The 16,084-nt window shown below is 43.8% G+C and overlaps 1 protein-coding gene across 2 annotated transcripts in view; it reads left to right on the top strand.

Moving 5' to 3' along the window:
* Window positions 1–16,084, top strand: part of Sae1 (SUMO1 activating enzyme subunit 1) — a 54,578-nt gene that overhangs the window by 25,191 nt on the left and 13,303 nt on the right. For both annotated transcript variants that reach the window (XM_031385440.1, XM_031385441.1), the window contains exon 6: window positions 588–693. In XM_031385440.1, coding sequence (XP_031241300.1) covers window positions 588–693 — 106 coding nt within the window. The remainder of the gene's footprint in view (window positions 1–587; window positions 694–16,084) is intronic.

Here is a 16,084-nt window from a genome sequence, read left to right as displayed (position 1 = left end):
TCACTCTGTAGACCAGGCTGGCCTCGAACTCAGAAATCTGCCTGCCTCTGCCCCCCAAGTGCTGGGATCAAAGGCGTGCGCCACCACTGCCGGCTCCCTTACTTGTTTTTATACTGTCAGCATCAAGCCATTATGCTGGGAAATATTTAAATTTTGTTTTTCTTAATAATTAAAGAACGTTCTGTACCTTTTGTAGTTTTTTAGATTGAGTCTTGCTGTGCACTAGCTCAAGCTGGCTGTCCATCCTCCTGCCTCAAGCCCCTGGGTCCTAGAATTATAGGCCTATGTACCACCTCATCCAGTTGAGTCTAAGAGGCTAAAACAGGAGGATCTCTGCAAGTTTGAGGTCAGCCTGGTCTAAATAGTGAGACCAAAATGAGGCAGGTCTTAGGAGGTTGGCTGTATCATCTTCCTACATAGGGAGTACATGTCTATCCCTGTTCGGAGTATGAAGTGTTTCTTAGGTTTTAGTGGGCACTGGCTTCTTAGAATAAGACTTTGAATGTTTACATTTGTATGACCTGGAAAGTATTCCTGCTCTGATTCAAACCAGTGTGCTTATTTGTAAGCACTCTTTTTTCCCACAGAAAGTGCTTTTCTGCCCTGTCAAAGAGGCGCTAGAAGTGGACTGGAGTGGAGAGAAAGCCAAGGCTGCCCTGAAGCGTACTGCCACAGACTACTTTCTGCTGCAAGGTGAGACCTGGAAATGGAGCCACCCCAGCCAGGCTTGTGCTGTGGCCCAGTATTGAAGCTGTGACAGTTCCTCTGTCTCCTTCACACAGTGTGAGATGCAGCCTCACTGAGGTCTGGTTTCTGGTCACTTTCTAAATCTGTCAGAACGATCTGTTATTTACAGTTGAGCCTGAGGTGACTTTAAGCTCCCCAGCATCTTCTCACACTGCCCCTCCAGAACTGGTCTTAAATCCTTATTCTCCTGACAAGAGTTTTGAGTGTTTTCCTGTCTTTGGGTTGAGTTGTTTGCTTTTTACCTTTTACAGTGAGACCTCACAGAAGAGACCAGCTTGAAGTTGAAGTGATCCTCCTGCCTCGGTCTCCCATATTTACTATTTATTCTGCCTGTCTTCTCCCTCGTTAAATGAGCTATCTTTCAGGGATTTGATAGGAAAATACTGGTTGACCTCTCAGTGTTGCTTCTGTTTCTGACAGTTTACCGTGTGTGTGTGTGTGTGTGTGTGTGTGTGTGTGTGTGTGTGTGTGTGTGTGTGTGTGTGTGTGTGTGTGTGTGTGTGTGTGTGTGTGTGTGTGTGTGTGTGTGCGTGTTTTGTTGTTGAAACAAGAGTTTCCGTATATAACTTTGGTCTGGAATTGGCTGTTTAGACTAGCAGGCCTTGAACTAACTCATAGAGACCTCCCCCCTTTTTTAAAAAAAGTTTTTTTTTTTTTGCTGCTATATATGTATATGCCTTGTCTATATAAAAGTACAGAGCATGTGTGTTTGGTGTTCACAGAATACTGTGCTAGATCTCCTCCTCTGATGGTTGTGAGCCACCTTGTCAGTGTAGGAACCAAACTTGAGTCCTTGCAAGAACAGCATGTGCTCTTAATTGCTGAGCACTTAAGATACCATTTAAAAAATAATTGTTAGGGGATGGTAAACACACACTTATAATCCTAGCTAGTACTTGGGATTCAGACACAGGAAGATCATCAAACCTATTTTCAGCTACCTCATGCATTTGAGGATAGCCTAGGCTACATGAAATGCTGCCTCAAAATCGGGAAAAGGACAGAGGATAGGAATATTTAGTGGGTGAACTATTTTAAAAGCCTGAATATCGATTCATACAGAAATATCTAAGTGGGTTAAGTAGGAATGAGTGTTAGGCATGTGAGAAATGCCTTCCCTAAGGACTGTGGGACCCTGTGTGGAAGAAGTGCCAGCTGCACTGTGAGCAGCACCTGCTCCTCTGGGCCAGGATTGCCTGGAAGCCCTGTCTGTGGCACAGGAAGCCAAAGTTTGGAACATTTGTGTGTATGATGAAACCCTTTCTAGTAATTGCTTATGAAGCAGCCCCTGAGCCTGGCCTGCCTGTCTGGGTCTGGTAGGGTGGTTCTAGTTCTGGTTATTAGAATGCATTGGGGAGTAGTATTCCTGCATCTAGTGGGAAGAAGTGAGTGATATCACTCAACATCCCCAGCAGCTCCCGTGGCAGAGATTGAACCACTGGGAATGTCAGTGCAAACTCTTACCTTACATAGTCCCAGCTCTGGGGAAGCTGAGACAGGAGAATTGAAACAAGTTCAAGGCTAGCCTCAGAAACAGTGATACTATGTCTCAAAGAAAAAGAATAGGAAAACAAGATGCCATGTCTGAGAATGACAATTTCCAGGGTGGCTTCCCATCTGTCTCAAGATTACAACAGTCTCCTAAGGTAGGTTAGATAGTCCTCAGTTTGTTTTTTCATTTCTTTCACTTATTCACCTCATTTATCTGTCTTTTTGTCTGTCTGTCTATTTATTTCCCATTTCTTTTTATAGCTCTGGGTATCCTGGAACTTGATTTGTAGACCAGGATGGCCTCGAACTCAGATCTTCCTGCCTAGCCTTTGTAGTGCTGGGATTAAAGGCATATGTCACCATTTCTGGCTGTTCATTGTTTACTTACTTTCTTGATAAGGATCTTAATGTAGCCCCAGCAGGCCTCAAACTCGCTATATAGTTGAAGATGATCTCTGATTTTTCTCAAATAGTGGAATTATAGGCATGTGCCTCTGTTGCCCAGTTTTTATAGGCTGCTTTGGATGAATCCAGGGTTTTGTGCATTCCAGACAAGCACTTCCAGCTTGGGTCCAGCCCTTTGAAGTCTGGGTAAGCTTCGCATAGTTCTGGGTACCAAGAGCATTCAGGTGCCTGGGCTTGGAGGGGCAGACCGTTATCCAGCCAGAAATAAGAGCTGCCTGTTTTTGCTTTTGTTTTTCCATAGCTACATAGCCCAGGCTGATCACCAACTTGCAGTACTGCTTCGGTTCTCCAGGTGCTGGCATTCCAAGTGTATGTAATTAACTGTAATGTCATGGTCACGTGGTAGCCTATGGTGTATGGTTTTTTGTTTGTTTTTTTTGAGACAGGATCGCTTTGGCTGCCCTGGAACTTACTGTGTAGATCAGGGTGGCCTTGACCTCACAGAGTACCTGCCTCTGCCTCTGCTTCCCAAGTGCTAGAATTGATAACTTACAGTTCTTGAGACTAGGTATTTAGAATAAAAACTGACCAAACGTTTTGGGCCTATTTTGCCATTTTTCTAAGATAAGTGATCCTGGGGCCTACAAGTCCATTAAGTAAAAAATTTAAAAGGGGCTTGGGGTCGAGTAAACACTTGCCTAATGTTCAAGTTCAATCCCCGGCACCACAGAAAAGGAAAGTTTTTGAAAGAGAACAAAGAGGAAAAATTGGGGGCTGTATTCTTCAAACTGCCACCTTCTTACCTTACCTGTAGATTGCATTCTTGAGGGCCTTATCCTACTGAGTGCTATAAGGACCTTGCTCTTACGGAGGGGCTGTTGGTTATCAAAACCTGTTGCTTTTCCTTGGTGCAGTACTGCCAGCCCCTTCCTTGTCAGTCTATAAACTGTGAGTAGTCAGGGGTGGGGCTCACCAACAATCCCAGCACTGAGAAAGTAGAGGTAAGGGTATTGCTGTGAGTAGGAGAGCCCAGCCTACAGTTAAAACAAAGAAAGAAACAAACAACAACAAAAAAAAACGGGTGTAGTCCAGGCTACATAGAGAATTTGCTTTCCTGGAATTTGCTCTGTAGACCAGGCTATCCTGGAACTTGTAGATCATGAATGTTGGAATCAAAGTTGAATGCTACTACCACTTAACAGCAGATTAACTTCTTGAGTTACTCAAGATTCCAACCACAGTTAATGGCAAGGATGCTTAGCAGAAAGCCAGTATACACATGGAAGCTGATCTGCTGCCCTGAGAAGTGGAATACAGTCAGTGTAGGTCAGAGTTCTTGGGTGGGGGCTGGAGGTGTGGCAGCTCAGTGGTTAGGAGCACTGGTTCATCTTACAGAGGGTTGGGGTTCAGTTCTCAGCACCCACATCGTGGCTCATAACTATCCATAACTCCAGTTCCAGGCTATCCAGCCCTCATCTCCATGGGTGCCAGGCACACATGTAGTACACAGACTATGTGCAGGCAAAACACTCATACATAAATAAATCTGTTTTGTTCATTAATTAAAGAAAAAAATAATGATTATTGTAACCAAGCAAGAAAATAAAAAGATAACATTTCTGTGAACTTAAGAAAAAGGCATTGGCCAGGCAGTGGTGGCGCACGCCTTTAATCCCAGCATTTGGGAGGCAGAGGCAGGGAATTTCTGAGCTCGAGCACAGCCTAGTCTACAGACAGGACAGCCAGGGCTACACAGGGAAACCCTGTCTCAAAAAAAAAAAAAAAAGCCATTGAGCTGAGGCTGGGACTCAGTGGTAGATCACTTAACTTCATTTGCATGAAGCTCTAGGTTCAACCCCTGGTACTACCAGAGGAAAAAGAAGTATTATATATAGTCCAGCAGAAAGCAAACCAGGCCTGTCCTCTCTGCATCTGGATGCTCCATTTCTCATTGTAGCACCTCTGGAAATATATGCCCACTCAAGATAAAAACAAGTGCCTTCATAAATGGCTCTGGGGTTAAGACTACTTTCTTCTCTGCTGAGAACCCATGTCTGACAGCTTATAGCTCCCTGTAACTCCAGTGCCAGGGGATCCAACACCCTATTCTATCTGGCTTCCTTAGGCATTGCATACATACAGACACAAAGGGGGCCAGCAGAATCTGTTAGTAAATAAGAGCACTGACTGCTCTTCCAAAGGTCCTGGGTTCAAATCCCAGCAACCACATGGTGGCTCACAACCATCCATAAAGAGATCTGACACCCTCTTCTGGAGTGCCTGAAGACAGCTCCAGTGTATTTACATATAATAAAGAAGTAAATGTTTAAAAAATAAAAACAAAAACAAACAAAAAAAAAACAGCTGTTGTGACCTGAGTTTAGTTCCTAGAATCTACATAATAATGGAAGGAGACAACCAATTTCACAAAGTTTTACTCTACCCACCACACATATGCTTGAACAGTAGTAAGAAATGAAGATGAAAGGAAAATCAGGAGCATAGATGTAGACATATAATGACCATTGGGGCTTGTCCTGGGCTACCAAAAAAGCAAGGTCCAGGAAGAGGGTATGTGGGATGTCTGGAGGAAAATGAGTAGGCTTGTGATGAACTAGAGCCTGGGTCTGGAGAGATGTCTCAGCAGTTAAGAGCACTGACTGCTCTTCCAGAGAAACTGGGTTCAAATCCCAGCACCCACCTGGCAGCTCTCAACTGTCTTTAATTGCAAAGGTCTTAAACTCACACAGATGTACATGCAGGCAAAACACCAATGCACATAAAATAAAGGTAAATAGATTAAAAGAGGGTGGGCTGGGAGAAGCAAGAAGTTTGGGATTTTATATCTAAGCTGTTTACTATGTGTGTGCAATTTGATTTTGTTTGTGTGTTTGATTCATTACGTTTTTCAGGGGTGTGTGTGTGTGTGTGTGTGCGCGCGCGCGCGCGCGCGCGTGCGTGTGAGCGTGTGAGTGTAGGTACCCTCAGCAGCCAGAAGAGTGTTGGTTCCCTCAAGCTGGAGTTAATAAATGGTTTTTGAGGCCTTACACTGTGAGTGCTGGAATTGACCCCTCTGGAAGAACAATACTGGACAGAGACAGACAGACGTACAGTCTATAGCAAAGTTGATCTTGAATCCCTGGTCCTTTGGGCTGATAGCACACCCAGATAATTTGCTATTTTGAAGTGATAGCTTAAAAGATACTGAAGGATCTTTGAACTGGTGAGTAATATTGTTCTGTTGGCTGGACAACATACCATCATCTGATCTGGAAAGATATGTAAATAGTTTTCAGTTTTTCCAGGCCTGAGAATGTGATCCAAATGAGCTGATGATGCGTTAATGATGAATCATGTCACCTGGTTGTGCTCAGTGAGGACAGAGTGATTGGCTGTGATGCACCCCTGAGAAAAAAAGAACCTGACCTCATTGCTCCCTTGCCTGGTTGTCAACGCTGGGTGCTGGATAAATGACTATTCTTGTATGAACGACTGGTTATTGCTTCTCTGCTCGTTTATTCCACTTCAGAATGCAAACTGCTCATGTTGGTATCACTTCAGCACCCCTTGCTGTCTGGCAAGGCTTCTTTTTGTCTTTGCTCTTCCCTTCTCCCTCCCACCCACACCAAGACTTTCAGCTAAGGCTAGAGCCAGCCTTATGTGCATAAGATAAAGTGATCTCTTTCACATTGTTCTAATCTTTTAAAAAATATATTTCTAGGTACTCGAAAGAAGGCTCAACAGTTAAGAACACTGGCTCAGGGGCTCTAGCTTTGATTCCCAGCACCCACATGGCAGGTCAGAGATGTTTGTTATTCTGGTTCCAAGGGATCTGATACTCTCTGGCCTCTGTGAGCACCAGGCATGCACATGGTGCAGGCATACATGCAGGTTAGACATTCATAAACATAAAATAATTTAAAATTTAAAAATTTTTACTGAGACACTAGGTTGTCTTTAGGTGTCTTGAGGTTGTCATCCTCCTGCCTCATCTCTCCAGTAGCTAAGTGTGATAACACCATCAAACCCAGCACAAACCAGGCTTGATTTCCAGAGTCTCCTGCTGTCCTGCAGTCCCCGTGTGTGTGCTTGGCGTGTTTTTCCAGTTACTACAAATACAGTAGTGGTCAGAGTTAATGCTTCCTGCTGAGCTTTTCCACTGTCTTGGGAGCTGTCCTCTCCATCTGTGAGCAGAAAGGGCTCATCTTTTTATTATTCTCCCATGGTGTGTTTCAAAACATTAAGTGTGAGCTGGTTTCCTGTGACAAAAAAGTTGACTTTGATTTGTTCTTTTTGAGGTTACTGTGAGTTTATCATAACAGGAGCGCTAAAAATAGTGGCCCTCAGATGGAAACTGTTCTCTTACCAACATGGACAGTAACACACAGACTTACCCAGGAGCAGAAAGGAGTGGACCACATCTCAAGATGAGTTACTATCAGAGGGTCCTGCTGTCTCCATTCTCTCAGTCTTTTCTAATAAACTGTGGAAAAATACTTAGCACATACTACTGCCTCAGAACTGAAGGCAAAAATAACTCAAGATCAAATATTTGGGATGAATCTGGTATATGCAAGATCTGTAGCTAGAAATCAGGAGGAAGAATTGATCTCCTTATCAATGGATTCACAAACCTTAATACCTCGTGAGGAAAACGCTAATGTAGGCTGTAGAACAAAACTGCTCTGTCATGTAGATGTTCAGTATGACCAGATAACTTCACAGCTATCGAAGCAGGCAGGCACCTTTTCTGGTTGAGGTAAGGAGGATAGTGTTGCAAGCCAAGGAGCAGCACACAGTAATAAGAGGCTAAATCCCAGTGGATATGGTATCAGAACCACTCAGGGAACACTCAGAGAATACAGATCAACTATTGCTCACGTTGCCAGCTCCTCTGAAGTGGACTTCCTTCTTGGAGTTTTTCTAAAGTTTCTCAGATGAGACCTTCTATAGTAGGAAAAGAAGCCATACTTCAAAGCAAAGCTCCAGTTACCTGTCGTAGGTTCTTATTTTTTAATTAACAGTATTGTACTGAAACGGGGCCATTAGAAAGCTCCTGGAATATCCCTTGAGTGCAGTGGGTTTATTTTGTTGTTTGTTTGTTGAGACAGGATCTCAACCAGGATAAATGAGTGTGGAGGCCTCAGAAGTCATATAGCCAAATCTGGCCTTGAACATCTGATCTTCTTGCTTCTACCTACTAAGTGCTGAGCTTATAGACCTGTATGTAACAACCAGGTCTTGTTTTAACACAGTGGTTTTTATGTGTAGCAGTCTGAAGAAAGAACTGAAAATTTGTAAAATATAGCTTTGTTTTTCAGTGTTAATAGTTTTTAGAAACTAATAAGTATTCAGGAGTGAGCACGTAGGTAGACAGTGTGGATGAGGCAGCCAGATGATTGATTGATTTTTTTTTTTTTTTTTAGCAGAGTATTGTGTTTATGGAAGGCAGAACAGGCTAGAAGGAACCCTGTGAGAGTGAGTGGGATTGGAGGTAGCAGGGCAAATATGCTTGTGGCTTCTCATCTGCAGATCTGGAACTGGGCGCGTGTGCATGTGTGTGCATTGTCTCTTATGCAGATGCGTTTCTTAAGTCTGTGAGTCAAAAGCTTAAATGCAAAGGCCCCCGGGAGGGACTGACCTCACTAACATAGATCACAGTAGTTACTATCCCTTTCCACTAAGTGGAACCCAGGCTTCTTGGAGAAGTGGATGATTCCAGAGATGGAATAGGAAAATTACATGTGAGCTTGTAACATCTTGTGCGAGAAAATACAAACTTGCTTAAGAATGGTGGCACCTGTCAAAAGAATAAGACTAATAATCAATATACATAGGAGAAATGATGGACATTTTAAAAAACCTGTGGCTGATGAAATGACTCAGTAGATATCTATACTTCCTCTTCAACTAATTATGAAGATCAGAGTTCAAATCCCAGCATACCCACACAAACAAATAAGTAAAACATAATGTAAAAAGTGTAACCGTGACTTGGGTGTGGTGGTACGCCTCTACTACCATTACTTGAGAGATGGAGCCAGGAAGGTCATGTGAGTGTTTTTGTTTTTGTTGTTTTGTTTTGTTTTTTTGAGACAGGGTTTCTCTGTGTAGCCCTCTTGTCCTGGAACTCACTCTGTAGACCAGGCTGGCCTCGAACTCAGAAATCCGCCTGTCTCTGCCTCCCAAGTGCTGGGATTAAAGGCGTGCGCCACCACTGCTCGGCGAGCTATTTTCTTTTTAAAGTCAAGCATTGGTGTGAGAACTTTTCTCAAAAAAAAAAAAAAAAAAAAGAGGGAGGGTAGGCTGGAGAGATGGCTTAGAAATGAACTGTTTGTAAATCCAGCTCCAGGCAGTCCAAACCCTGTGTTCTCTGAGGGGACCTGCACTCACAAACACATCCTACCCCCACCTCGCATATATAGATACATGCACATAGAGTGGGAAGAGAAGCCTGAAAGTCCAGAGCAGCACCTAAAGAGAAACGAGCGAGAACTGAATAAGGACACTGTGCCAAGTCTCTAGAAAGGCGTTTGTTTGTTTTTAAGGTTTATTTAATCGGGCTGGTGAGATGGCTCAGCTGGTAAGAGCACTGACAGCTCTTCCAAAGGTCCTGAATTCAAATCCCAGTGACCTCATGGTGGCTCACAACCACCCATAATGAGATCTGATGCCCTCTTCTGGGGTGTCTGAAGACAGCTATAATAAATCTTTTTAAAAAGATTTAATTATTCATTTTATGTATATTTGTACATTGTAGCTATCTTCAGAGGGCATCCTATCCCATTGCAGGTAGATGGTTCTGTGTGATTGCTGGGAATTGAACTCAGAACCTCTAGAAGAGCAGTCAGTGTTCTTAATGGCTGAGCCATCTCTCCAGCCCAAAGAAAAGTTGTGCTTGTTTGTTAGTTTGTTTGTTTCAGTGGTTTCTCCACCCACCCTATCCCCTGCCCCATTTTAACAGGAAAGAGCTAATACCCTGAATGTTCTAGATAAGCAATCAGACACTGTGCAATATCTCCAGCCCCAAAGCTGTGCTCAACAGTGCATCATCTCTCCTGACAGGGGTCTTAAAATAAAAATCTTGTGTACACTCACTCAGGAATAGAGAGTTGTTTCCTTTCTAAAAGAGCAAAGCTTTCGTGTTGTGTTGGGAATGGGGGTTGTCCAGTAAGGTGCTTTCTCTATAAAGGGTTTTTTACTTTTATCAAATACTGGTGTTAGGGGGTCTAGGGGCTATGAACAGCTACTGGTGATGACTGCAGACAGATTCAACTTTATTAAAAGCTGATCAGGGCCTTAGGAGATACAAAGAGGGTTAGTTTATTCTAGGCCCTTGTCTATAAGGTAATTTGCATAGTAGACTTGTTGCCATTTTTCTACTGTTCATCGGCCAGGAAATGCATCTAAATGTAGAAGTACAAGGCTGTGCCCTTCCGGGGGACTGCTACTGGCATGGCTACACACACCGTAAGGAGCTTGTAGCCATGCCTGGAGCTGGCCCGTGGGGAAGATGATATCAGGCAGCTACTTGTTGGTTTCAGAATTGAGCTGTTTCATAGCTTTCTTCCCATAGAAAGTACTTGAGATTGGTGCTGGGGAGATGGCTCAGCGATTGAGAGCATTGGTGTTCTTCCAGAGAGCCTGGATTTGATTCCCAGAAGTTACATGGTGGCTCACCAACTCCAGTCCCAGGGGATCTGACACCCTTTCTGACCTTAGTGGGTACAGGAATGTACATGCATGGTGCACACACATACATGCAGGCAAAATACCCATATTTAGTATTAAATTAAGACAGCTTTGTTTTCTTGAGATAGGGTTTCTTTGTGTAGCCCTGGCTGTCCGGAAACTCACTCTATATATAGATCAGGATGGCCTCAAATTCACAGATCTGTCTATCTCTGCCTCTTTTGAGTACTGGGGTTAAAGGTGTGCAACACCACTGCCCAGGCAGTGGTGGCACAGGCCTTTTTAATCCCAGCACTCAGGAGGCAGAGGCAGGTGGATTTCTTGAGTTCGAGGCCAGCCTGGTCTGAGTTCCAGAACAGCCAGAGCTACACAGAGAAACCCTGTCTCAAACTGCTCCCCACCCCCACACACCAAAAAAAAAAAAAAAAAAAGGAAAAGAAAAGAGGGGGCTGGTGACGTGACTCAGTGGTTAAGAGCACTCGGTGACTGCTCTTCCAAAGGTCCCGAGTTCGAATTCCAGCAACCACATGGTGGCTCACAACTACCCATAAAGAGATCTGACACCCTCTTCTGGTGTGTCCAAAGGCAGCTACTTATACATACTTATATATAATAATACATAAATATTAAAAAAAAAAAAGAGCTGGGCAGGGTGGTTCACGCCTTTAATCCCAGCACTTGGGAGGCAGAGGCAGGCAGATTTCTGAGTTCAAGGCCAGCCTGGTCTACAGAGCGAGGTCCAGGACAGCCAGGGATACACAGAGAAACCCTGTCTCAAAAAACCAAAAATAAAAAAGAAAAAAGAAAAGAAAAGAAAGTACTTAAGTTGGTTTGGATTTGGGTTCACACTTAAAACTGTGTAGTAGTTAGTGGCTTCCTACCATTGACCAATTCCTGTTGCTTCTTGTGGATCACAAAGAGAAGGACCATGGCAGTGTGTCACTCCCAATTTTCACATTAAACATTGTTCTTGTCTCAGTTTGGCTTCTAAAAAATAATTAATACCATTTTATTTTAATTCCTGAAAGGAAACCACCACTTGGACTTGCTCATATGTTATCCATCATTCTTTCTTGTTACTCCACTCTTCTGTCTGATGCATTATTAAAGTCGTTTTCAGAGCTTGTTTGCTTTTGACACCCCTCCCTCCATGTTTGCCAATAGTTTTGCTGTATTACATAGATTGGCTTCAAACTCATGAACCCCACTGCCTCTGCCTCCTGAGTGCTGAAATAACAGTCGTAAACCACCACACCCATCTCTATTGTATTTTAAGTCATGTTCTTAGGTCTCTACTTTAGAAAAAGACTTTGTATTTTAGAACTCATAACCTCTGCTGGACATGCCATGGGTAGGCACTATTCAAGCATGATGCTTCCCAGTAAGGTTTTGATGCCTGGCAATGACAAGAATTCTCTAGGAGTAGCTAGCCATGGCAGATACAGGTGATAATGGGAGTAGCAACTGACTGCTTGTTGATTTGCTGCCATCATGACCACAGATGTTTAAAAATAACTTATAGGTAAAAAGCAGTGGTGGTGTTTGTGTCTGTGTGGCTCTTATCAGTGGTAGGTTTGAAAGAGCACAATCATTAAAAAAAGAGGAAGCACTTATCATCCAGGGATAAGCAGGAGTAATGCTCCAGCAGGAATTCAGGCTCAGAACCACAAGTCCTGAAGCTGAGTGATTAGTGGAGTCATACTGCATCCTGGTAGTTCTGCTTCACTAGGGACTGTTATCTTCATGTCCACAGAAGGGCAGATCATACTCTGTTTCCACACAGAGAAATCTGAATCAGTGTTAGAGTTAAACTCAGCAAAGATTGTGTCTGAGGTACCTGTTTAAACATCACCTCAAAAGTGCTGGGAGACTGGTGGCCCTGACTGGGAGACTCTGAATCGTGCCAGTGGAATCGCTTTATCTAAACTTCAGGAACTCTGGGGCCTTGTCTTATTCCACTTTGTAAGATAGGAAAACTGAGACCCACCACGATCAGATGCAATAATGAGCCACATTGTTAGCCACCTGCCTTGTTTTTTCTTTGCAGCCCATGTCCCCTGCCCCCCACTTCCAGCATCTGCCTGTGAGCTGTTGACAAGCCCCAGTCCCAGCTGCAGTTGTTGTTAGAGCCTCACATCTTTTCTCTGACTGTCAGATAATAGTCACGGGAATGTCCTGTGCCATCTTCCTTCTCAAGTGTGGTTGGTGGAGAGCAGCAGATGCCCAGATTCAGGGCCACGTGCCACTCAAGTGCTGGGCTAGAGAAAAAGACCCTGTTTCCCTGCTGCTTGTGACCAGGCAGAGTGGCCGAGTGCAGAGGGCCATCATAGTAGTTGTGTGACTGTTGTGCTCTGGCCGGGCTGCTAGATGGAGGGCCAGCAGGGCACAGCCGTGGGCTTACACTGTTCCTCTTTGTGATCCTCCTCTTGTTTGTTTTGTTTTCCTTCATTAATTATGATCTTTTTATGCTAGTTGGAATGTCCCCATTAAAGGTAAAACTCAAACTCAGGAATCATTTATAGACAGAAAAAAGTAGACTTTCAGGCAGAAACTAGAGTCTGAATAGGAGTGTCATGGGTTTGAATCCAATTGATGAAAGAAATGTGACTAAAAATGCAGCTTGAGAGTTTAGCAGAATACTCTGTTCTGTTCGTAGCTACCATATTATTACTGAGATTAGTTACTGAGGTGTACTATGGTATAAATAACATGGTGGTGAACACTTGTGTATACTCAGTCAAAGCTATGGCTTGACCTGGTGTGAAGAATCCTTAAGAGTCAGCTGTACTCCTGACTATCCATGACCTCTAGCTTGGACAAGGCCTCTAGCTTGTAGTGATCCTAGAGCTTCGATCATATTGATGTTTATTAGCTGTTTTGTGTGATTCACTGAGCATTCCTGCCTCTGCTGCTTCATGAGATGCAGGTCTTCTGCCTTTTGCTTGAGTAATCTTAGTGTGATTTGATAAGCAAAAAGGGTGTCCTATTTGAGTCATTTTTTTTCTTTTTTTTAAATTGCTTATTTTATTTAAATTTTGAGTCATTTCTGAGAATTGGTCCTCTCCCTCACCCATCAACAGCTTTCATGTGGCTGTCTGAGGGTTTTTTCAAAAGCAAGTGAGAGACTGACAGTGAGAGGCAGTGTCTTTCTGTCTTTTGAGCTGATTCATCATACGGCCATTGATGGTGTTCTATTGGAGAGATTAAATGGTGAGGCGCTAGCTTTCTGTCTTTATAACAGGTAACTTGAGGCGGTAAACTGCTTATAGAGGAAAGAGGTCCCGGTGTGGTGGCACTGGAGACGTAGGGCAGGAGGAGAGCTTCAGGTCCTGGCCAGTGTCATCTTCATGCTTGAGACACTAGGGCTGCATAATGTGATCATCTCAGAAGAGTATAGGTGGGTGGGTGGGCCAGTCCCTGGGAACTGACTGCGTATACACAGTAGAGGAGAACCACTCATGTGTCACAGACAAGGAAGAGGAGGTCAGGATTCCCTAAGCCTTATCAGATACACAGTCATGCAAGCTAGGAGCCAAGGCATTTGTCATGTGAACACTTTTTTTTTTAAAGATATTTTCTTTATTTACATGTAAATTCCTCCTTTCCCAGTTTCCCCTCCTCATGTGAACACTTACACAAGCTGTGGGTAGGACTTGGAGCTCACACAGGTCATTTGAGAGAGTCTTCAGGGAATCTGTTGTAGAGGATGATATGAGCTTCCTGTGGCTCTGGCATCAAGCAGGTGCCTTTAAGTATGTCATTTGTGGATTGTAGGGAGGGTTCCCATCTCAGGCCTGGGGAGAGCTCGGGGCTCAAGAAGTGTTTATGAAGTTAGTATACCTATGCATGCACTGATGCTGCTGCAACTGGACATAAGGAATATACTGGGCACTGATCTGAGCAGATGCCACAAGTCACCAGAGTTTTCCAGCCAACTCATGGTTGCCTCCAGGAATCCCTGTCTTCCATGACCAGCTATATTTTACTGCCTCTGAACTTCAAATACAACATTGTGGCCTCCAAGAGATCTTGAGGAGGGGAGAAGGGGGGTGGTATTTTATGTATATGAGTACACTGTAGCTGTTTTCAGGCACACCAGAAGAGGGCATTAGATGCCCATTACAGATGGTTGTGAGCCACCATGTGATTAATTGGTGCTCTTAACTGAGCCATCTCTCCAGCCCCTGCCTTTACCTCTTAAGTGATGGGTTTATAGGCCTATGCCCAGCTTAAAGGGTCATTTCTTTGTTTTAACTAAGGATGACTTTGAAGTTCTGCCTCTACCTTCAGAGTTCTGGGATTACAGGTGTATACCACACCTGTCTTTCGTGGGGCAGTTTGTTTAATTTTGTGTATGGGTTTTGTGCCTACATGTTGGTCTGTGCACTGTGTATAGGCAGTATCCATGCAAACCAGAAGAAGATATCATATTTCGCTGGAACTGGAGGGTTGTGAATCTTGGGTCCACTGGAAGAGCATATTGGGTGTTTATAAAGTGGCACTGCCATGTTTCTACCTTCAGTAGATAGAGTGTACTCCTGTCCTGGTGACTCTTTCCGTGCTTACCTTGTTGATCAATTCTTGATAGGAAATAGACTGAGGGATCTGATCAGGCCTAGCAAAGCAGTGAAGGAAAAAAAAAGCATGCTTGCCATTTCTCTAAAGGACTGGCAGTTGCAGCCCTGTTCCTGGCCCCCAGCTGCAGCAGCTACCTGACAACTTACAGCTGCTGGGGATACAGCTCCCTTTTCTGAGTCCTGTCTACACCTGCACATACATGGCACACACTCACACAAATATAAACTATTAGGGTTATCTTAGAAACTACTCAGTTTGTCAAGTGTATTAACACATTGCTATAATCTAAGCATTTGGAATGGGATGCTGAGCCAAGAGGACTGCCAAAAGCTTGCCTGCCTGGACTTTGAGTGAAAGATACTTTCTTAATGAAGAGGAGAGAAAGAAAAGAAACTAAGGTGAGAAGAGTGAAACAGAAAGAGGAAGGAAGGGCTGAATGTTTAGAACAGTTAAATGAGTAGCCAGAACTAGTACTGCCTTCTGGCTCTAGGGGGCATGTGAGCTGGGATTGAACATCTTAGCTAAGTGTTCTTGAGTCTAGTTTTCCAAAGAGAATTGAGCCTTGTGGATGGTATTTTGTGCTACCTTCTAGCTTGTCAGATCTCTAGCCTGGGATGCCTTTGGCCCAGAAGGTGCAGCTTAGTAGAGAGAACTAAGTATATATGATTCTGCCCGTGGACAAGACTGACTGCTGAGAAGAGCATTCCCTGGCACCCCTAGGCTCTAGAGCTTCTGAAGTTGGCCCTGCTGGTCCCTGTGTGGTTTTTGACCCTATCAGAATCCTCTGGGGAGATAGATGGAGCATCCATCCCATTTGCATGTCCCTACCCAGCCATGGTATAAGCACTGGTCAGTATATGTTAACTGAGTGCCAACTCATGGTGGCCTTCAAAAATCCCTGTCTTCCCCCGTCAGATGTGTCCTACTGAATGAATGATTGACTCAATGTTAGGCCTGTGATCTTCCTGTTGGAAGCATGTGGTGCATGCTTTCCACAGTAGACCCAGCACTGAAGATGCTGAAGCAAGGGAATCACTCACTGGTAGGTGGGTTCTAGATAAACCTGGGCAATGTAATGAACCTGTATCTAAGAAACAAAACAAAATGAGGGAAGTCTTTTTTTTTTTTAACTATCTTTTGTTTGTTTGGGGAATTTTTTTTTCTTTTCTTT

This window comes from Mastomys coucha, unplaced genomic scaffold (genome assembly GCF_008632895.1).
Source record: "Mastomys coucha isolate ucsf_1 unplaced genomic scaffold, UCSF_Mcou_1 pScaffold21, whole genome shotgun sequence".
NCBI classification, from domain to species: domain Eukaryota; kingdom Metazoa; phylum Chordata; class Mammalia; order Rodentia; family Muridae; genus Mastomys; species Mastomys coucha.
The sequence above is the reverse complement of the archived record's forward strand: the minus strand, read 5'-3'. Positions and strand labels throughout refer to the sequence as shown.